Source organism: Schistocerca gregaria, chromosome 2 (assembly GCF_023897955.1).
Source record: "Schistocerca gregaria isolate iqSchGreg1 chromosome 2, iqSchGreg1.2, whole genome shotgun sequence".
NCBI classification, from domain to species: domain Eukaryota; kingdom Metazoa; phylum Arthropoda; class Insecta; order Orthoptera; family Acrididae; genus Schistocerca; species Schistocerca gregaria.
The window spans coordinates 387935805-387959087 of NC_064921.1; the positions used below are offsets into that span (position 1 = coordinate 387935805).

Here is a 23283-nt window from a genome sequence, read left to right on the forward strand (position 1 = left end):
CAATATCTTCTATTAGTCCTATTCTGAGAGGGTTCTGAACATTTGACCACTACTGACACATGTTTCTGTACATTTAAAATAAATGTCTGCCAAGTCATTAATAAACAACACGAGAAGAAAGGGTCCAATACACTTCCCTAGGACACAGAAGTCAAAGAGTACTGTAGCCACTAGATTGCCTTGATTAATGGCTTCAGGATGCCAGGTGAGAAAACCATAAGCTGAGTTTTACATGACCATTGTTTTCAGAATCCGTGCCACTTGGCTTGGAAACAAGATTAAAAGTAAAGGAGATCTGTGAGACCTAAAATGATGGAGGTTGAGAATATAGAAAACAGTACATGTCAGACTGAAAAGTTCTGAAGATCTAGTTCTGGAAAAGAACTGAGTTGAATTTTGCACTGTGTTGCATATTTTACAATAGAACACTCTTCATCAACTGCACGTGGTGTTTATGGTTTTCATTTTGAAATAAGCCTTGTTCACCTGCCACCCTAAACTATTTCCAACTGTAACAGCAAACAGTTTTTTTTTTTTTTTTTTTTTTTTTTTTTTTTTTTTTTTTTTTTTTTTTTTTTTTGGCATCACCTGTGACCAGCTTTGCGAAAGAAGTGGCGACACTTTTTGTGCAACCCACCCATTATTTTGCATGACAATGTGTGGGCACAAACAGTGCAAGCTGTGGCTGCTCTGTTCGGTCGATGGGACTGGAAAGAACTGTACCATCCACCATACTCCCCAGACTTAAGTCTTTGTGATTGATTTGATTCTGAAGATGAAGGAAACACTTTGTGGCATTTGCTTCAGAACTGTTCCAGAGATTCAACAGGCAGTAGACCGGTCCATTCACACCATCAACAGAACAGACTCTGCTAATGGTATAACGGTACACTATGCCTTCCACATCACTGGCAACGGTTTCTACACAATGCTGGTGATTACTATGAGGGACAGTAACAGGTGCAAATATGTAACTCTTTTGTATCTGTTGTGAATAAATAGTTGCCACTATTGAAGTTCCAACCCTCATATGTTACCATCTTCTTTGTTGATCTGCTTCATCTTCTTAATATGAACTGTGTATCTTTATAGACACAGTTATTGGCAGCACATCCTCCTGTAATTTTCTCACACATTCATGGTGCCAACTACTGAACAATAACAATGTTCTAAATCTTCTGAGATTATTTTTATCTTTATTGTCCAGATACTGGAGGTACTTCATTTAACAACTTAAAAGTAAGTAAACATAGAGAAAATAATCTGGGCTAAAACTTCTCAAATTGGATCAGATTGATAACAATAAAAAGAAGCAGCAAGTTTCATAGCATGTATTCTGGGAATTAGTCTAGAGAAAGTAATCAAGGCAATTTAAATGTAGAAGATACTGGAGAGACATTAAGAGAGTTACAAAATGCAGGAGAAAATTGAATTCGAACAACAAGATGCTTTAATTAAGATGTACTTACGTTTTTTGTTATTACAATGAAGTATTTCAAAATAATACTGGTGTAAAATTTGTTTCCTTTCAAAATCCATCTATCAAATTTCTTCTAACTTCTTTTTATGAAAAATTACATCAACTTACGTTCTACACTGCAGCCTTCAATAGTTTCAGTGAATACTGGGCGACCATCACTGGAAGTCAGAGCAAGTCTGACTACTGTATCACCACCACCAACAGATTGTGCTGTAGTTGATGCTACCCTCATGGACTCAGAAGATGATATATTGCTTGACTCCATGTAGATCTCCTCACTGAGATGACTACTTGACACTGAAGAATATTCTGAGGGACAGACACAACATATAACAGCAAAAAGGTAAAGTCTTACCAGAGAGATGCCACCCTTCGTGTTCTTGCCACAATGACTGTGAATAGATCAGCTGTCAGCATTATTAAAAGTATGTTTAGAGAAGAGCATTATTAAGATATGATTAATATTTCCATGTTACTGCATGTTTTAGAAAAATAAATAATTAAGTTAATTTAAGCAAAGCTCAGTAATATGTGAACTACTCTGGAAATTAGATACTATATTAACTTCAAATTACAGCACAGTTTATCGCATATGGTAGTCTGATACTAGTACTATTGTTTAATGCTATGCTACTGTTTAATGGAAGGAACAGAAACACAAAAGTTCATTTAGCTATGATTTTCATTTTTTGGAAGTTTTGGGTAATATGAGAGCTATCTCCTGAATTGTCATTGACAACATTTTATACATCTGCTTATGTTGTGACTTAAAGACTGAGTACTAAAACTAAAATAAATACTCAGACTTTATTTCAAATAAAATGAAGTAGTCAGAAAAGTGATACCGATATGCGATTCCTCACAGTAGCTTCTTGACGGATTAAAATGGTACACTGGACTGGGGCTCAAATTGAACCTTTGCTTTTTGTGGGCAATGTCCCTACTGACTGAGCTACCATGGGACAGTTTGCTGTCCACCTCACCATTTCAATGTGCCTATACTTCCCTTCTATGTCCAAACTTCAAAGAGATTTTTCTACAAGCCTTGTTTCACTAGCATTTAAGAAGAGCCACTGTTGAAAAGTAGGATGGAGGTACTGGCTAACAGAAATGATGCAGGTTGTAAGGAAAGTCTGGGTAATCCATAGGAGGACTGCCCATAACAGCTGAAGCTTAAAGTTTGAGTTCCGGTCTAGTACACTGTTTCAACAGTTCAGGAACTTTTGTAACAGCACCCCACTGTAGAATGAATTATTCATTCTGTATGTCTTACGGATTTGCCGTTATCTCCGGTAACCTATTTATATTCAACAAACAAAGAGTAGACAAAGGATTAAATTCAAATTAATGACACTGACAGTCAGACAAGTCAGTTTGCTGTGATGCATGTTTTATTCACCTTTGTCACATCACTCTTTTATTTCAGACAATATTTACCACATTCAATTGCAGACAAAGGTTGATTTCAGTAATCTAACTGTTGTAATTCATTTTCACTGTGTGGTTTGTTTCTCTGTATGGTTGGTTGGTTTTCGGGAAGGAGACCAGACAGCGAGGTCATCGGTCTCTTCTCTGTATGGAATGTTTATTGTTCATTACAGACTGTCAGAATAAAACAATGAAAGTGTGCAAAAATGATGAACCTAATACAGTCCTGAGAAATGAACTAAGTACTGCACTTCAACAGACAGTATGTGAATACATGGACCACCACAGCCATCGTTGTTACAATCAATCCACAGAGCAGACAAAGTTGCACATGAGTGTCAGCTACTTTGTTAATTTGATTCAGATATAGTGCTGACAATATAACATTGCAGTTGGCTGTGAACAAACAAGAACCCTGGACTACAGAGGGGCAGTAAAGCCAACGGAAGAGCAGATAGGAGCTGTAGGGGAACAAGCCCCACCTCCCTCTCACATGACTGGTGATCTACACTCATGATTTATGCTTTTGCGAAAGCAGAACTGACGCACTGTCATATGCATTGCAGGGCCCTCCTAGTGTTTCGAGAATCCTACTTGAGACTCAATATAGACCAGACTTAGCCTCCTAGAAAAGAATGAGGTATTTGCAACTCAAAGCAAAGCACACAACATGAACTATTTGGTAACAGCTACCATGCCTTTTCTTGCTTAGGTTGGCAGTGTTGTAAACATGGCAGTTCAGATGCAACCCGTACTGCTATCTTACCTAACCACAGTCCAAAATACCCCTCTCCTAAAACTGCCATGTTAAAGTGTCCATGTTATACACAGCTGTTGTTTGAGATCTCATGTATGCATTACTACTGTTTTTACTGTCAGTTTTCCATTTATCAGATGTTTGTAAAATTGTAAAATCTTATAGAGTGTTTTGCATCTGAATCATTAAGCATTAGGAGTCGAAATGTACCACATGAAGACTTTAGTCATAGTTTCTAGTGAATTTGCTTGAGCTCAAAAGCTTGGGTGGAAGCCGTACCCATCAGGTCTCTGTCACAATAACAATTCGAGTTCCCAGTATTGCCAACACAAACAGTGACTGAACATGAAACATAGGTTTCTAACATCATTCACTTTGTGAGGAAGGAAAAGTAGAAATATAGAGTTCTGAAACTAATAACATTAATGAAACTTCAGCATGAATGAACCGATCAGATGTAGCAGAAACAGTGTAGTAGTTATGTTCCTAGATGACAAAAAACAAGAATGCTGACCAAGATAGTCTCAGAGTGTATAAACATACATTATCATTGTGCAACAAGGAAATGCATACTCTGGACATGTGTCTGTATGTATGCATGTAAGTGAATAGTCACTCAAAAAGTGTGTGCCTACTCCTCTCTGCCAGTTTTATGCTTCGTAAATATACATCAAACAAGAAAAAACTACCTATGTGAGAACTACTACTTATCGAAGCAATCACAATTATATGCTTCTGAGGTGACAATTGAAAATTTTTGTTAACAGCAGTATTTAATCCTGGATTTCCTGCCTTTTATGAGCAATTGACTTAGCACTGTCCATCCAAGCATGTATCCTGGTCCAACCCAAATCTGCCTCAGCTTCCTTTCCTTTGTCATTTACTACCACTGGAGAAACCCTGTACCTGTATCCCATATACAGAAGGAAACATTGCTCATACAAAAAAATTGTGTCTGCTTGGAGGTGTGCTTGGATAGCCTAATGGGAAGGTGACTGCTTACAAAAAGCTGAAAATACAGGATGGTGTCTTAATCCTAGCAGGAATTTTCTGCAGTCACTTGTGGTGACTAATTAATCTCTTTATCATAAAACTAAAGTGTAAAAGAAATTAAATAATAGATTAATCACAAATTTAAAGTTATTTAAATTTTCATTTTATTCAGAGACTCAGAAAGACTGTTGTTTTCAGTAATTATTATTTATTTAATCATGAAATTAGAAAGTGCTCTTTTTACCAGTGCGTTGCACCAGACATAGTGATAATCCATAAATCATGTTTGTAAGACAAGATATGAGTAAATTAAACAAATAAATTAGACAATGAAGCTGAATACACTACTTTGATTTTAATTAAGGATGAAACTGGATACCATATTAAAGCCAAAATTGTCGTCATAGCTACAGGAACACAATTCTGTTCTTAGATTCCCCCTCCCTCTACCCCATCACTCAAACAGCAATGTAACAGCAGTATTTATAAACCTCTGAAGTAAGTTCAGAGATACAGCTACGCTGGAGATAAAGGGATTTGCATCATAAAAATACCAGAATTTACATGGGAAAAGCTCAGCAATAGCTCTGAACTTAAAAGAATATGTGAATGACAGTAAATACAAAGCACATATTTGGTTCTAACAATATCAGTGAAGACAACAATTGAAAATATTATTGTGTATAGAGGTATAGACAGTAAATTCTCAAATTTTACACGAAACTCAGTAAGTCACTGTGCAAGCATTTCAACATGCTTCCATTACATAGATTATTAATTGTGCATTCCAGGTAGATACTCAGAAGATACAAATGTGCTGAACTCATTACTATCTGTTAGTGAAATCAGGCTATGCTGGTAATGATTGAAAACTGCCAGTACAGTTTAAGCAATTTCAGAGATGCTAAGTTGCAGATAGACACAACAAAAAAAGGTCTCACAATTATAGTTTTCGGCCGTTAAGGCCTTCATCAACAATGACACACACACACACACACACACACACACACACACACACACACACACACACACACACAGGGGAGAGATCGGTGGGGGGGGGGTATTTCTCTCCTTTTCCACTCCCCCTCCCCAACTCACCCCTTCCCACTGTCTAACCTGCAGCACTTCACTGTCCACCAGCCCCACCATACTATCCCTCCCCACCCCCACTTATGCCTCCACTTTAACCCAACCAGTTGACACTGCCATTATGCACTGGTGCTGCTGCTCGCAGTGTAGGTTCAACTGCCTGAGACTGCAGTCGTGTGTGTGAGTTGCATTTGCTTTTGTGTGTGTGTGTGTGTGTGTGTGTGTGTGTGTGTGTGTGTGTGTGCATGCGCGCGCATTTGTCTATTGTTGACAAAGGCCTTAATGGCCAAAAGGTATAATGGTGAGAGTCTTTTTGTTGTGCATCTCCGCTGTATGGTGAGTAGCAACTTTCCTTCTCATAATATTGTTACATTGGATTTTCCATTATTTGATTAAGTAATTTCAGTTTATATCAATACAGCTAGAATCCCTCCAAATTAGACCACTGAATGCTTCAAGGAATAATGCCACATCAGAAGTGGGAGGGGGCGAGGGCACATCCTAAATATCCAAATCAAGGGCACAATTACTGTGTTATACAGGAAGAGTTTCACAAACAAATTCGGAAATAACAAAATGTGTATATGTACTCAGATTTGTTTTCATTTATAACAATCTATATTAACTTTTCACTTTTTCCTTGCCTTTATTCCGTAGCTTCTTTTAAGGTAGTAATTTTATTGGCTTAAACCAGAATTTATAAAGATGTTTTAAAACGATTTGTTAATAGCAGATGTAAAAGTTTTGTTCATGGAAAATTTAAAAGGAATTTTAATACATTGTAATTATTAAAACAATGTTTGGTTGAAGAAATGACCACTGATTATTTCGAATACACAGATGTGACTTGAACATAATTCAACAAAGAGTGGCACTACACTGTTTGTCATTAAAATGAGACATGATAGCACAACCACAGAACTTTGAAGTTGCAAGAAAAGACAAATTTACAATGACAAATACAACAAATACTCAAAAGACAATAGAAAGAAATACTATTAGTTAGCTATGTATGGAAATTTTTAAGAGGCTCAAGAAGAACAGCTACAAAAGTTAGACTGCTTACAGAGCACACAGCAAAATAAAACTGCAAAATCTTAAACTTCATACTACAGTGTTAATGTAACAGACCTTCAAGGTATTTTTATTCTATCAGTTTAACAGTAGTTCTGATACTAGCAAAATTTTGCAAACAGGTCCTATACAAAAGCTGAATGCTTTATGGATAAGTTTTTGAAGATAATCTCCATATTTTATGCATAATATATTTTCTTACCATGAACACTTCTTGAAGATGAGGAGATACGTTTTGATTCAAAACTCATATATTGATCCATGTCGTCTTCTTTGTTTTCAGGAGCCTCTTTCTTTAATTTTGATACTTCAGCTGTTACTAATGTCTTTTCTTCTTGTGAAGCAGGCTTTTTAATGGCAGATTCTGCAGAGACGGAGTCTTCTATATGTCTGGTTTCTGCAGTAAGATCAATGGGTTCTTTAGTTTTTTCTGAGGCAGGACTTGTAACACTTGGGTCAAAAGTTGTCCCTGATTTATTTGTAGACTGGACAACGGAATCTGTTGACTTTCTCTCTGTTTCTGGCTTCTTTTCTTCAGATTTCTCTAATGCAGTCCTTCCTGGTAAAACACTTACAGGAGCTACAGTAGATTGTTCCTCTTCCTTATTTGCAGAGTCTGTGACAAGTGTTGTGGGCTTGTCCTCTGTTTCTGCCTTCTTCTGTTCAGACTTCTCTATCACAGATGCTGCTGATGCACTGCCTTTGCTAACTGTTTCTGAGATTCCCTCTTTTCTCTCTGATTTATTTGTAGACTCGGCAAGGTAATCGGTTGATTTTCTTTCTGTTTCTGGCTTCTTTTCTTCAGACTTCTCTAATGCAGTCCTTCCTGATAAAGCACTTACAGGTGCTACAGTAAGCTGCTCCTCTTTCTTATTTGCAGAATCTGTGACAAGTGTTGTGGACTTGTCCTCTGTTTCTGACTTCTTCTGTTCAGACTGCTCTATCAGAGACCCCGCTGATGTACTGTCTTTCCTAACTGTATCTAAACTTTCCTCTTTTGTACCTAATTTATTTGTAGACTGGGTAAGAGAATCTGTTGATTTTCTTTCTGTTTCTGGCTTCTTTTCTGCACACTCCTCTAATGCAGCTCTTCCTGGTAAAGCACTTACAGGTAATGCAGTAGGTTGTTGTTCTTTCTTATTTGCAGATTCTGTGAGAACAGAAGTGGACTTGTCCTCTGTTTCAGCCTCCTTCTGTTCAGACTTCTCTATTGCAGACCCTGCTGATGTACTGCCTTTGCTAACTGCATCTGAGCTTCCCTCTTTTCTATTTGTGGGTTCTGTATGAGGAACTGTGGGTTTTTCTTCTGCCTCTACTTTATTTTTCTCGTCCTGTCTGTCCAATAAAGTATTTGGTGATGTTGTTTTATTAGTTTCTACTACCTGTTTCTCTGCCTTTTCTAACTCTTCTGCAGTCTTAAGTATGTTGTGGCTATTACTTCCTTTATCTGTAACAAAATATTCAAAGTTATTTTTTTTCTTTTCTATAATTAGAGAAATTTAACAAAACAATTGATTTAGAACAACAAATATTAGCAGAAAAAAATAAAATCCATTTGATTTTCACTTTCAAATATGAAATTGTTCTAACAAGAAAATAAGATTTAGAAGATTTGATAACTTATTCAAGAATAAAAATTAAATGAACTCTCAATGTTGTAAGTTTCTTACCTTTTGTGGAAACAGAGTTGGTAATATTATTTACTTTCTCTGAGCTTTTCACAATATCAATATCAGACTTAAATTCTGTTTTGCAGGCTTCTGTGTTTTCTGGCAACTGTTCCTGGTCTAGTTTGACTTGACTTATGTTATTTGCTTTATGAGAATCTGCTACTTTTTCTGTTTCAGATATTTTTTTGATCTCAGTTTCATGAAGCAGTTCTGGACCATTAGTCACTGGTCGTGAATCTTTCAATTTTTGTGTCACTTGTGATTCTTGTTTTGTTGGTTCTTCGCTCTCCTTTATTTCAAAAGACTGGTGTTGATGGTCTGTTTTGCTCTCCTCCGCTATAATATTTGTAGTTTTTTGCTTTTTTGGTGGCCCCCTGTTGTCTTGGTCTGCAGAATCTAATGGCTTCTTTACTGTTTCTTTTCCTTTCTTATCTGGTTCACTCTGATTTTCTTGTGGCAACTCTTTTGTGTGTTCCTTTATGATTCCATTCACTACTTTTGATTTTTCTGAAACAACTTCTGTTACAGATGTCTTTTTAACTGTTTGTTCTTGGCTTGTATCAACTGTATCTTCAGTATGACTCTTTAACTGCAGGTCATCAGCAGCATGCTCAGCAAGAGCAACTGTAAAGTAAAACAACAAAATAAATAAATAAAATTGAGTAAATTACCTGAAAAATAAGGAATAGTCAATATCAACTCATCATAAAAATAAGAACAATGACAATTAACATGGTGCATGTAATTTAATAATATTTTCATCCACTGTGTACTACATAACATTTTTCATTGTCATTCAAATAAAAGTAAAGTTTACCTTCATATTTTTAAATCAGCATAAGTATCATATAAAATAGAAAACTAGATGGATAAGGAGCATATGTAAGCACATAAATTTTCTGATTATTAAAACATATAGAAAATGTCAGAGGTTGATAGAAACTTATGTAAGATTACACAAGGCAATGAAATATTTATTTTGAATTTTTTTTTCTTTTGGTAGCTGATATTTATAGATTTTTATGAGATGAATCCAAATCTAGCCTTAGTTTTTGTATCAGCCACAGTTTTCAAGCAATATGTTTTTTACTATATAGTATAAAAATCCTATGCTTTACGGTAAATGGGGAAATTAATGAAACACTTTCCTACAACATAAGCTTGGTTTGTATTTTGTATTTACAGTAAGCTACTTAAAACAATGATATGTGTTAACAGAGGTTTCACTTGTCAGCTGGAATTGGTTTGTATTTTTTTTTTCTCTATTTTCTTTGTAGATTCTTGTGTAGCTTTTTCTACGATGTGTTGCTTGCTGAACTTCTTGGTGAAGTGACCAACAGTAGTCCCCCACCATGTTGGTGTTCCAGTGGCCTTGGTAGTGGTTTTCCATCACTTTAATGTCCTGGTGAGCATGCTCTCCTTGCTCCTCACTAACATCTCCCAAATTATCTGGGAAGTGACTGTTCAAAAAGTGTACTTTCTGGTTCATTACACATCCTAAAGTTTTAAACTTCGTTAACATTGTAGCTATAATAGAAACATATTCTGGGTCTTTTTCATGTCCTAAGAACTTTGTAACAACTTGCTCAAATCATCCATGCTTCTTTCTCATTTAAGGCCATTGTGGATTCAAAGTTAACATCAAACATCAATTTTCTAATGTCAGGTCTGCCAAAGACAACTTCTTTTAGTTTAGCTTCTGAAAGGTGTGGGAACTTTTGGCAGAGATACTTAAAATATGGTCTATCATTAGGCAAAGCCTTTACAAACTATTTCATTAGGCCTAACTTTATATGTAGAGGTGGTAGGAATGTGTTTTTTGGATCTACAAGGTTTTTGGGTAGAATGTTCTTCTCACCAGGTTTTAAAGATTCTCTCGCAGCCCTTCTTTCTGCACCAGTGTTGATCCCTAGCCCTACTGTCCCATGCACACAAGAAATATGGAAATTTGGTAAAGCCACCTTGCTGACCAAGGAGCATGCATGTTACTTTTAGATCACCACATATCATCCAACCATGAGCAGAATAGCCTATTTTATTTAGCACTAATTCTAGGTTTTCATAGCTTTCTTTCATATGTACAGAATGTCCAACAGGTACAGATGCACACATGTTACCATTGCATAATAAAACAGCCTTTCAACTAGTTTTGGATGAATCAATTAACAGCCTCCAGTCTTCCTTTTTGTATTCAATACCAAACTCATTCATCAGACCGGGAAAGTCTGAGTAGTACACTAAGTCACCTTCTTGTTGAAAAAACTTGGAAAATTGCTGCTCTCTTTCTATACATGTATATGCTGGTTCCAACTGCCAATAGCTTCTTTTCTTTTGATCTAGAGCCAAACAATTCAGCTTTTTGTTTTGTTAAGCCCAGATCCCTAAACAAATCATTAAGCTTGGTCTGAGTAAACTATCTGGGCTCTAGGTTTTCTGTATTACAATGGAATTCATCATCATCTGGTTCATCTAAATCAGACTGCACATCAGAAAATACTTCTGTTGGAATAGAATTTAAATCATCTGGTGGTTCAGGAACTGGAAAATCTACACCATGCCCTACTGGTCAGATGGCAGATGGAAGGTTAGGGTAGCTTATTACCTTCTTGTTTTTCAAATTATGACCAGTAATACCAACTCTGCAAAAGTAGCAATCATCGGAATGATTTCTTGGGTTCCTCCATATTGTAGAAACAGTAAATCTAAAGGGTTTTTCCTCCTTTTTGGATCATTTTCTCAGATCTTCAACACACACATAACATACGTTATGTGGCACCCAAGATTAATCTTGATCACCAAGTTTAGATCCAAAGTATGATAGATAAACCTTTTTCACAAAGTCTGTAATGTTTCTTTGGTGTTTTTTAATCACAAATTTATCACAAATATAGCAAAAACTATCAGCAGAGTTTTTACAACCATGATTAGACATTGTACTGAGCACATGTACAGGAAAGGGGAAAGTGAGGTTAGACTGACAGTAAACAAAACACCATTTGTTAACACAAAAATAGAATCGATCTTTTCTTTTTGCCAACAAATGTTTTTCAGTAGTGCTACTACTGTCATCTACATTCATCACATTTCCTTTTTAAATTGTTTTAACTATATAAAAGCTGTTAAATTCTTTTTTAAAAAATCACATAGTTTAATAAATTTAACTGTAAAATATGAAGAAATGGTGGGTGATACAATTTTTTAAGTATCATATTTGGATTTCCCACCCTAAAAACACAAGAATAAGGTACTTTCAGGAAAAAAGTTTTTCCATCATTGGTCTGTGTTATTAAAAGGAAGTCATAACATGGCAAATACAGCACTCAAAACTAATAAGAAGAAAGCACAACTAAAATGAAACAAAAGACGTAACATATACTTTATTCTCAGCCTAATTACTTAATGTAGATGGAGACAAGAGCTCAGATTGTGCGGTTAGGGTATTAAATAGATGCCAATAAACTGTTCAAGTGTAGATGAACCAAAGCAAATAAGTAATTAATTTTAGCTGCAAATGAGAAAAAATTGAATATTAAAGCACGTTATCTGTATCAATGTGGTACAGTAATAAATATGAAATACACTAAATGTATTCACAGTTGTGAATATAAACAACCTTCAGCTGTACAATGGAATGATGACTCTGTAGATTTGTGCCAGACTGGGACTCAAACCCAAATTTCCCACTTGTCACCAGTAGTTGCCTCAACTGTAATATCATATTTATCTGCCAACACTGGGAAAACAACTTTCAATTAACATGTCTCCTCTGTATGGGAATGTGGACAATTAATGTAGGATTCAAGTTGTAGACAAATGGATGACAATATATGAAAGTTTGGGTCTGGCCACAAAGCATGCTCAGGTAGCCAAAGTTGTTAAGGCAACTCTTGCAACAAATGGGAAAGGTGGCTTGCAGTCCTGTCTGGAAGAAATTTTCAATGTCATCACTCCATTATCCAGCTGAAGGTAGTTCACATTCTCAACTGTGAATACATTTTATGTACATCATAACACTAGAGGTTGAAAATACCGCTTCAGTTGTAAATTTGTTTTATTATCATATCGGTTTCAGGCACATATAAGCTGTTCTGAGCTCATAGGTAGCAAACTGCACCTAGTACACAACCACCTAAGCGCTCGGGGGCCACAGCACAGTTGCGAGACCTGAGGATAGGCTCATGAGAGCCCGAAACCAGTCATGATAATAAAACAAATTTACAACTGAAGCGGTATTTTCAACCTCTAGTATGATGATGAGTTGCGGATGTTCACACAACAGGGTTGTTTGTATATCATAACAGCTGCAGTTGCCACAGTGCATGTTCCTTTGGACATACATGTGCTGCAATATCATAAAAAATCATCTGGTAATATTACTTGCACATGCAGTTTTGATACAGGAATTTGCTTTCCTAGAACAATACTGTACATTCAATGCACATCTGAAAGTTCTTGCAACAAGTTCAACTCCATCTTGGATAACCTTTTATGAACTGTAAACAGTAGTGAAGTCCGTCATGAACACATCACAGGTGATTGTGTATTGTATTTAGAGGTGGCACCACCAACACTGATGCAGTGGATAGTTGTTTACTATTAAATACAAACAGATTAAAAATATGTGCCTCAGCAGCCTTGCTTACTCAAGGCCTTCATTTCTAATCACTGGTTCCTTCCAGATTGTATTTTCACTGTGAAGCAGAGTGTGTAGTTGTGGAACTTCCTGGCTGATTGAAACTGTGTGCCACACTGGGACTTGAACTGTGGACCTTTGTGTTTAGCAGGCAAGAGCTCTACCAACTGAGCTACCCAAATATGACTCATGATTTGTCCTCCCATCTAGTTCAGGCAGTATCTCATCCCTTACCTACCAAAGTTCACAGAAACTCTCCTGCAATATCCTTTCTTCCAGTGAAGCTAGTTACACAGGAAAACTTTGAAATTTGGAAGGTAGGAAATGAAGGAAGTAAAGCTGTGAAGATGGATCTTGGGTAATACTCAGGCACCTCAGCTAGTCGAGTACTTGCCCATATAAACGAAGGTCCTGATCCTGAGTTGCAATCCAGCACACAGTTTTAATTTGCCAGAAAGCTTCAGATCAGTGCACACTACATTGCAGAATGAAAATTCACTCAGTAAACAATCCTCCAGGCACTGGCTAAGCCACATCTCTACAAGATCATTTCTTCCAAGAGTTGTCTGTCTCAAAAGTTATGCAGGAGAACTTCTGTGAAGTTTTGAAGGTAGGAGATGTACTGGTAGAATTCAAGCTGTAAGAATGGGTCATGAGTCATGCTCATGTAGCTCAGTTGTAGAGCACTTAGCTGTGAAAGGCAAAAGTCCTGTGTTTGAGCCCTGGTCCGGTATGCAATTTAATCTGTGAGGAAGTTTCACTGGTTCCTTATGTCAAACACTCAGTTTATGATCTTCTACTGTCTACATAATTTTGACTTAGATGTTTTGAAACAAGGTTTATACACAGCCTGACAATAAAAATGTAGCACCCAGAATCAGAGGAGTAAATTAAATGAATCTTCGCAGGTTGAGAGGATATGTGATGTTATTGCATTTATTACTAAAGCAAGTCAAATTTACAAAGAACTTGGCAGTATGAGCCCATAGATGAATACGACTTTGCAACATCTCTGGTCCAATGCAGGCACAGATTTGGTTGGGAAGGGTTTCAGAAAGCCATTATATCCTCTCCTGAGGCAAGCTGTCCCATAACTGCTGCATCAGGTCCTTGGTACACGGGTACTGGCACTGGGACAGAGTCAACATCAATCTGATCCCATACATATTCGATTTGGATCAGACCAGAGATTTTGTTGGCCATGGGATCACCTCAGCATCAAGCAGACACATGCCATGTGTAGACAAGCAATATCTTGTTGAAAATGGCACCTTGATACTGTCATGCAAAAAGTAATGTGAGAATGCAAGATGTTTCTGATGCACTGCTGTGCCATCAGAGTTCCCTCAATCACAAGTGGATGTGAGCTGAAGACATACCTGATGGTTCTCCAAACCATGACACCAGGAGTAACACTGCTGTGCCTCTCCAAAACATTGGTAGAATGAGCCCTTTCTCCTGGTCACCACCATACTTACTGACAACAATCATCTGTGGTAGCGTACTACTATGACACATCACTGCACACAATGCAACGCCATTCATCAGCAGTCAATGCCTTCAGTTCATGCCGCCACTCCAAGTGTAGCCATTTGTGCTGTGTTGTTAACAGCAGCCTATGTGTGGTATGATAATTCCCTAATCCAATTGCTGCAAGTCTCCAACCTACTGTGGGGAATGACACAGAATATTGCAGGGAGTCAATAACTTGTCTTGCGATGGCAGGCATAGATGGGAAGGGGTTACAAAGTGCTTGGAGCACAAAATATGGAAATCCTATCTTGTGGTAAAGCACAGATGACAGGAAGCTTAACAGCAAGTCTGCCTGTCCTCATGTTCCCACATAGTCCAAGATCTGGCTGCTGTCATGTATAAATGCTCCAAAAATCTGGGTAGTATATGATTGGAACAACTGGCCAAATGGAGAACTCTTTACAAACTGTGATGTGCTCAGGTACTGTCTCAGATGAGTGAATGACATCTCCATATCCTTCGCAGTTACCACTTAGCATCTGACACTGTTCACGCCCTCAAATAATCATACCAGGCCTGGTAACAACACTAAATATGAACAACACTAATGCACTCTAGTGGCCATTCTATATGTCACAAAGAATTGCAGCTCTAATAATTTACATACCTGCCAATGATGTATATGTGTATAAAGCTTCACCATATCAAACCATGTCTTCTGCATTGCTTCACTTTTTTTGGTAGGCTGTGTATATGAAAACACATGCATTGTATAATAAGACAAGTGGAAGTATATAACAACTAGCATTTCAAAAGTGGGTGTGTAAATACCTAATTGTATGGGGAATAAAATATGTTCAGTAACATAGTAATCTCCATAGAACATTAAATCTGCCATATTCCTTGAACCAGAAATGATTTACTCTTCTGTTCAGTTTGGGTAACCATAATACTAATAAGATAGCAAACTCTGTAAGCATATCATGAAGGTGAGTCCACAGTGTTCCTTCAGAAAGTTCCATCCATAAATACAAAGTGCCACATTCATTGTTTACCAAACAATTGTGTATTTGTTTTGTCATTTTCAGCATTATTTGTTAAACCTTGCTGACAACAGAAAATGATATTGCTCCAGTTTTTTTACTTCTGCATATGTGTAAAGGTCACAGCTCTCCCATGTTCTGTGAATAGCTTAACATGTGTGAGTCTGCCTTACCCACAGTGCTGTAGACATACAGGATGAGTCAAAAAGGACTTTACAACTTTGGAGTGATATTAGATGTGTGATTTTGTAGCAAACAACCTCAAGTTTCACAAAAAAAATTTCAACTGTCATTTTGGTTCGATGTGACTTCCATTTCTGACGCAGCAGACATACCATTGGTAATCAATTTCTTCCCACACTCTTTGCAGCAAATCAGGTGAAACTTGTACAACGGCAGCGTAAATTCAATTTTTCAATTCAGCTAAATTGTTTGCTTGGGGGAGGAACATACACACGGTCTTTAATTAAACAGTTATTGGACAGTTCATTTCATGAAACCAAAACACACACAGAGCACACTCTGCATCAGAGAAAGTAGCCATTTTAACTGTGCACTATGCTGGCACTCCTGGTGATGGAATGGTGTACTAATGCACTACGAAAATCAAGCTTGAGGTTGTTTGTTACAAATTGACATCTACTGGGCTTTAAATTATCACTTAATCACAGAAGGTTAGTCTAGAAAGGAAAGCAAAGAAGTTCATCCCTTTTATAATGTTTCAAGTTCAGTTGGATAATACTCCCAAGAAAACTAAACAGAAACATTAAGAAGTATTTTTCCTTTGTGAATTTAAGAATATCTCTATCCTGACCTGGGTCAGAACATGAACAGAAAAATGGATACCACTGTGATCAAAACCACTGGGCGGCTCACTGCTGAATGTGGTTATGATGAGAACACCTGTCATTGTTCCCATCATGCATGTATAGACAATTTTGCTCCTAGGATTAACCCTGTAGCTCTCTCGTGAGATGACAGACAATTTGACATTTTGAAAGGTGAACAGTACAAATAACGACACAAAATACTGTCATATGCACTCAGTCTTCAACACCCATTTCCTGCTGAAACTTTCTTCTGAATTTCCACTTTGAAAATACAATATAAAAAAACAAATTCTTATCAAATGAGAAAGCCATTGCTACCATGAAGGAATACTTTTTAGGCTCTGACACTGTGCACATTACTTTGAGTTGGAACACAATCACACAATTCACATAGAACTTGATGAAGAGGGCACCTAACAAGAAGTTATATCTTTTAGATGGTTATATGTCTAATTTTCAATTTTCAAGCATATAAAAATACTTACACTGTGGAGAAGCAGACAATTATATCAGCAGATTTCTTAAAATATGCTAAAATGTACTTCATAGAAAATTATTCTGATATTCACACTTTTGTTTCTTTTTATCCTCCAATGATTCTACAGGTGATAATACATGTTTAATTTCAGTATCTAGTCCATTTCATTATTTTTTACAGATATGTGCTTATAAATCAATGACATAAATTTAATCCACTGAACTTTCCAAACGAGAAAAACTCTGATTGCGCTGACCAAGTACCAAGACAGAAATCCACAGACACATACAAAATACTGTAATTTTACAAAGAGGCAGCATTTCTTAATTGGGGACATCATCAATACATCTTCATATTTTAAGGAGAATAAAGCAAACTTGCAAGATATCAACACTGAAACTCAATCTTGTGCCAAAATATGGGCCATAATACCGAAATTTCAGTTACGACCATCTGAAAGTAAAGCTTTTAAACCTTCACATACGTTGGATGTTTGTCATTTGCTCTGCCCCACTGTAACTGATTAATGCCTATTTGTGAAGTAGTGCTCAGTGAAGAGACAACCAGAATCTTCATATTTCCAGTATGTCGATGAGGAGAGAAGAAGATGTGGGAGGTGGACACACCTGTCCAAGGTGTTTTCAAATCTTGTTTGAGAACACATTACTCTACAATTCATAAGTAATATGAGTACATAACACACAAACACAAAATTCCTAGCTTTCGCAACCCAAACTCGAAATTTTGTGTGTGTGTTTGTGTGTTTTTTTATTGTGCCTATCTACCAGCACTTTCCCATTGGTAAGTCATGGAATCTTTGTTTTTAATATATTTTTCCCATGTGGAATGTTTCTTTCAAATTTATATATATATAAAGATTCCAAGACTTACCAAGCGGGAAAGCGGCGGTAGACAAGCACAATAAAATACACACAAACACACACACAGGAAGTCGTATCCCTGCTGGAGAGCCACATTCAGAGTCTGCTCCAGTCCCAGGAAGTTCCTGTCACAAGTGGGGCACTTTTGTGGTTCTTCTGTGGGAGGTTCTGGGTTTGAGGGGATGAGGAAGTGGCTCTGGTTATTTGCTTCTGTAGCAGGTCGGGAGGGTACTTGCGCAATGCAAAAGTTGTTTTCAGGTTGTTGGTGTAATGGTTCAGGCATTGCGGACTGGAGTAGATTCATTTGCCACGAAGGCCTAGGCTGTAGGGAAGGGACCGTTTGCTTTGGAATGGGTGGCAGCTGTCATAATGGAGGTACTGTTGCTTGTTAGTGGGTTTGATGTGTGAAGCTGGCCATTGGACAGATGGAGGTCAACGTCAAGGAAAGTGGCATGGGATTTGGAGTAGGAGCAGGTGAATCTGATGGAAGCAAAGGAGTTGAGGTTGGAGAGGAAATTCTGGAGTTCTTCTTCACTGTGAGTCCAGATCATGAAGATGTCATCAATAAATCTGTACCAAACTTTGGGTTGGCAGGCTTGGGTAACCAAGAAGGCTTCCTCTAAGTGACCCATAAATAGGTTGGCATACGAGGGGGCCATCCTGGTACCCAAGGCTGTTCCCTTTAATTGTTGGTATGTCTGGCCTTCAAAAGTGAAGAAGTTGTGGGTCAGGATGAAGCTGGCTAGGTGATGAGGAAAGAGGTTTTAGGTAGGGTGGCAGGTGATCGGCGTGAAAGGAAGTGCCCCATTGCAGCAAGGCCCTGGACGTGCGGGATATTTGTGTATAGGAAAGTGGCATCAATGGTTACAAGGATGGTTTCCGGGGGTTACAGACTGGGTAAGGATTCCAGGCGTTCAAGAAAGTGGTTGGTGTCTTTGATGAAGGATGGGAGACTGCATGTAATGGGTTGAAGGTGTTGATCTACGTAGGCAGAGATACGTTCTGTGGGGGCTTGGTAACCAGCTACAATAGGGTGGCCGGGATGTTTGAATTTGTGAATTTTAGGAAGTAGGTAGAAGGTAGGAGTGCGAGGTGTCGGTGGGGTCAGGAGTTTGATGGAGTCAGGTGAAAGGTTTTGTAGGGGGCCTAAGGTTCTGAGGATTCCTTGAAGCTCCGCCTGGACATCAGGAATGGGACTGACATCTCTGCCCAAACTCTTTGCCTTTAAATATGTCTGCTTGTGTCTGTATATGTATGGTTGGATTTGTGTGTGTGTGTGTGTGTGTGTGTGTGTGTGTGTGTGTGTGTGTGTGTGTGTGTGTATGTGTGTGCGCGCGAGTATATACCTATCCTTATTTCCCCCTAAGGTAAGTCTTTTCGCTCCCAGGGTTGGAATGACTACTTACCCTTACCCTCTCCCTTAAAACCCACATCCTTTCATCTTTCCTTCTCCTTCCCTCTTTCCTGACAAAACATCCGCCGGTTGCGAAAGCTCGAAATTTTGTGTGTGTGTTTGTGTGTTATTTTATTGTGCCTGTCTACTGGCGCTTTCCCTCTTGGTAAGTCTTGGAATCTTTGTTTTTAATATATTTTTCCCATGTGGAAGTTTCTTTCTATATACACTCCTGGAAATGGAAAAAAGAACACATTGACACCGGTGTGTCAGACCCACCATACTTGCTCCGGACACTGCGAGAGGGCTGTACAAGCAATGATCACACGCACGGCACAGCGGACACACCAGGAACCGCGGTGTTGGCCGTCGAATGGCGCTAGCTGCGCAGCATTTGTGCACCGCCGCCGTCACTGTCAGCCAGTTTGCCATGGCATACGGAGCTCCATCGCAGTCTTTAACACTGGTAGCATGCTGCGACAGCGTGGACGTGAACCGTATGTGCAGTTGACGGACTTTGAGCAAGGGCGTATAGTGGGCATGTGGGAGGCCGGGTGGACGTACCGCCAAATTGCTCAACACATGGGGCGTGAGGTCTCCACAGTACATCGATGTTGTCGCCAGTGGTTGGCGGAAGGTGCACGTGCCCGTTGACCTGGGACCGGACCACAGCGACGCACGGATGCACGCCAAGACCGTAGGATCCTACGCAGTGCCGTAGGGGACCGCACCGCCACTTCCCAGCAAATTAGGGACACTGTTGCTCCTGGGGTATCAGCGAGGACCATTCGCAACCGTCTCCATGAAGCTGGGCTACAGTCCCGCACACCTTAGGCCGTCTTCCGCTCACGCCCCAACATCGTGCAGCCCACCTCCAGTGGTGTCGCGACAGGCGTGAATGGAGGGACGAATGGAGATGTGTCATCTTCAGCGATGAGAGTCGCTTCTGCCTTGGTGCCAATGATGGTTGTATGCGTGTTTGGCGCCGTACAGGTGAGCGCCACAGTCAGGACTGCATACGACCGAGGCACACAGGGCGAACACCCGGCATCATGGTGTGGGGAGCGATCTCCTACACTGGCCGTACATCTCTGGTGATCGTCGAGGGGACACTGAATAGTGCACGGTACATCCAAACCGTCATCGAACCCATCGTTGTATCATTCCTAGACCGGCAAGGGAACTTGCTGTTCCAACAGGACAATGCACGTCCGCATGTATCGCGTGCCACCCAACGTGCTCTAGAAGGTGTAAGTCAACTACCCTGGCCAGCAAGATCTCCGGATCTGTCCCCCATTGAGCATGTTTGGGACTGGATGAAGCGTCGTCTCACGCGGTCTGCACGTCCAGCATGAACGCTGGTCCAACTGAGGCGCCAGGTCAAAATGTAATGGCAATCCGTTTCACAGGACTACATCCAGCATCTCTACGATCGTCTCCATGGGAGAATAGCAGCCTGCATTGCTGCGAAAGGTGGATATACACTGTACTAGTGCCGACATTGGGCATGCTCTGTTGCCTGTGTCTATGTGCCTGTGGTTCTGTCAGTGTGATCATGTAATGTATTTGACCCCAGGAATGTGTCAATAAGGTTTCCCCTTCCTGGGACAATGAATTCACGGTGTTCTTATGTCAATTTCCAGGAGTGTACATTATAATGTGACTGAAAGAAAATGATGAAGTTTCACATGTGAATGGAGACATAAGTAATGTGCTCACTGAATATTTTTTTTACTGAGGACAAAACAGTGTATTTACAATTCCTATATAATTTCTTGTTTTTTTTTTTAATTTTTTTTTTTATTATTTATGTCTCTTTATATGCTGTACATTTAATGGGGGAGCAGAGTCTTTCATGCTGTAACTAAATGAACTTGTGTAGTCTACCAACTTGTACAACAAGATTTATCAATAACTCTATTAAGTTTCCATGAACATTCAAAATTATAAAAACTTCATAGAGTTTAATTATTTTATTTACGAGAAAAAGATGGACCCTGTGGCCAAATGGCAGCAGACAAGTACCTGCTGTATGGTGCACAGATTTTTGTGTACGGGTAGAGAAGAACGAGAAACATTTATGAAGTATTCTGTGCTCTTCAGTGTCTCTGTGTTGATTGTAAAAACACTAATGAACAGTTGAATATAGTTTTCTATGCACATTCACATATTGGACTCGCTTGAACTGAAGAATGTTAAAAGGTGATGTGAGCTGTTTGGACAATCTGTGTAGTAATCTTTTTTTGTTTGAGGATACCAAAGTCTTACAAGTCATGCATTTATTTTTTGTTTTCCTTGTGTATATTTTCCTCTGTGTTGAAATGAAGCACAATTCAAAACAGTGATAAAAAATACTGATAAATTTATTATATTTTCCATCTGTGTTTTTGCAGTTATAAATCTCTTTCCAGTTTTCTTTGCTCAAGTAATGGAGAAAGTGATTTATATTTTCATTGCTGTATTTTACAGGCGCTAGTTAGGTGGTGTTTAAATTGCAGCTCAGTTTTTGTACTCAGAGAGAGTTTTTGAGCTGTGTGATCCCCAAAGCCTGTGTTTGGGGTTTTGATTTTCTAGTTCATTTTTACATTTACAAATATCTGATCAGTGGTGGTAGATGAAGTCTTTGTGATATGGGTTGCTGCTTCTACAGTAGATTTCATCTTAAATGTTTGCAAGAGATTCAGTAATTCATACCTTTCTTTGGTGTCCTTTGCAAAGTCAATATTAAAATCACCACAGAGAATAATTCTTTTGTTTATTTGTGTTAGCCTGTTAAGTAAATATTCCAAACTTTTTAGGAAAGTTTTTATGCCACCAGTTGGAGCTCGGTATAAACAAATAATATCGGTTTAGTGTCCACTAACTCAACTCCTGATAGCTCTACATATTTTTTCTTCATTTTTTCAACAGGAACTATATTATGAAGAAATGGGCAGGAACACTCTACAACTGTAGTTTCAACTTATGGCTGTGAGATAAGGACTTTAAAAACAAGGAACACTCATCACCTGAGGGTTGATCAAAACTCAGTAGATATGAGAATCATGAGGATGGGAAAACAAATAGTGGAACAGAATGGGAAGAGACTAAAGAAGAAGGTATAAATATAACTGTAATAAAATGGAATGAAGGTGTCTGGTGCAGTTAGTCTAGTGCGTGGATCACACATGGATCATGTTCTCCACTGGATTCCACAAAATAAGATACAACAGAGACCACGACACAATGAAAAGTGGATAGATGTAATAACCAAATACGTAACAGCATGCGTACATATTGTTGAAGACATAACACTCAGGGAAGTCTAGGAGAGGCTAGTATCGAGCAACTGATGTGCAATGGTCGGTTCATAATCAAGCAAAGAAGGTGGTATTTCCTGTAGTTCACAAAGAAACAAATAAGTGAGCAGATTTATCTGTAAATGGATGAATGAAATAGTTATTTATGAAATTTCATTGAATGTCAGAATGTCTTTTCATAACTGAGGGTTTTCACAAATTTCTAAATACTTCTCTTTTGGTAATGTAAGAAAATGCTACACTTACATTTATCCGTAGAATATTGTCTTATTTCCTTTAACCAGATGTCCTTAACAGTGTCTGAATGTGCAGAAATAGTTAGTGGAAAATTTCCAAAACCACTGGATTTATGATGTAGTTCAAACACTCTTAAATTATCTTTATGGTCTTCAACTTCTACGTCAGGCAACTGCAAATAATAATATTCATATTAGTTCACATTTTTACAGCTAAATAAAATAATTTAACAATGATTGAACAAACAATAAAGCACTCTTCCTGATTAGAGGCCTACTCAGTTATAACTGATGTCATTTATGAAGACAAGTTATTAACTTATGCAGGTGTTTCTTCCATTTGGATTCGGGTTTAATGTCACATAAGTATTAAGATGATGCCAATGAGGGACTGGAACTTGTAGCTACACAACATTATTAAATAAAATGACAGCTGTTCATATCTATTTTCTTAAAGTTTTTGACCAGCTGGAGTCCCATTCCATCCACAAGATGAATTGCAGAAAATTGTTATAAAGAGTTTTCA

At 38.3% G+C, this 23283-nt stretch overlaps 1 protein-coding gene across 2 annotated transcripts in view; it reads right to left on the reverse strand.

Annotated features, from left to right (window-relative positions):
* The window catches only part of LOC126321023 (obscurin), a 790459-nt gene that overhangs the window by 357468 nt on the left and 409708 nt on the right, over nucleotides 1-23283 (reverse strand). For both annotated transcript variants that reach the window (XM_049994141.1, XM_049994140.1), the window contains exons 11-14: nucleotides 22768-22930; nucleotides 8492-9115; nucleotides 7024-8268; nucleotides 1589-1789 (exon numbers count right to left, since the gene is read on the reverse strand). In XM_049994141.1, coding sequence (XP_049850098.1) covers nucleotides 1589-1789; nucleotides 7024-8268; nucleotides 8492-9115; nucleotides 22768-22930 — 2233 coding nt within the window. The remainder of the gene's footprint in view (nucleotides 1-1588; nucleotides 1790-7023; nucleotides 8269-8491; nucleotides 9116-22767; nucleotides 22931-23283) is intronic.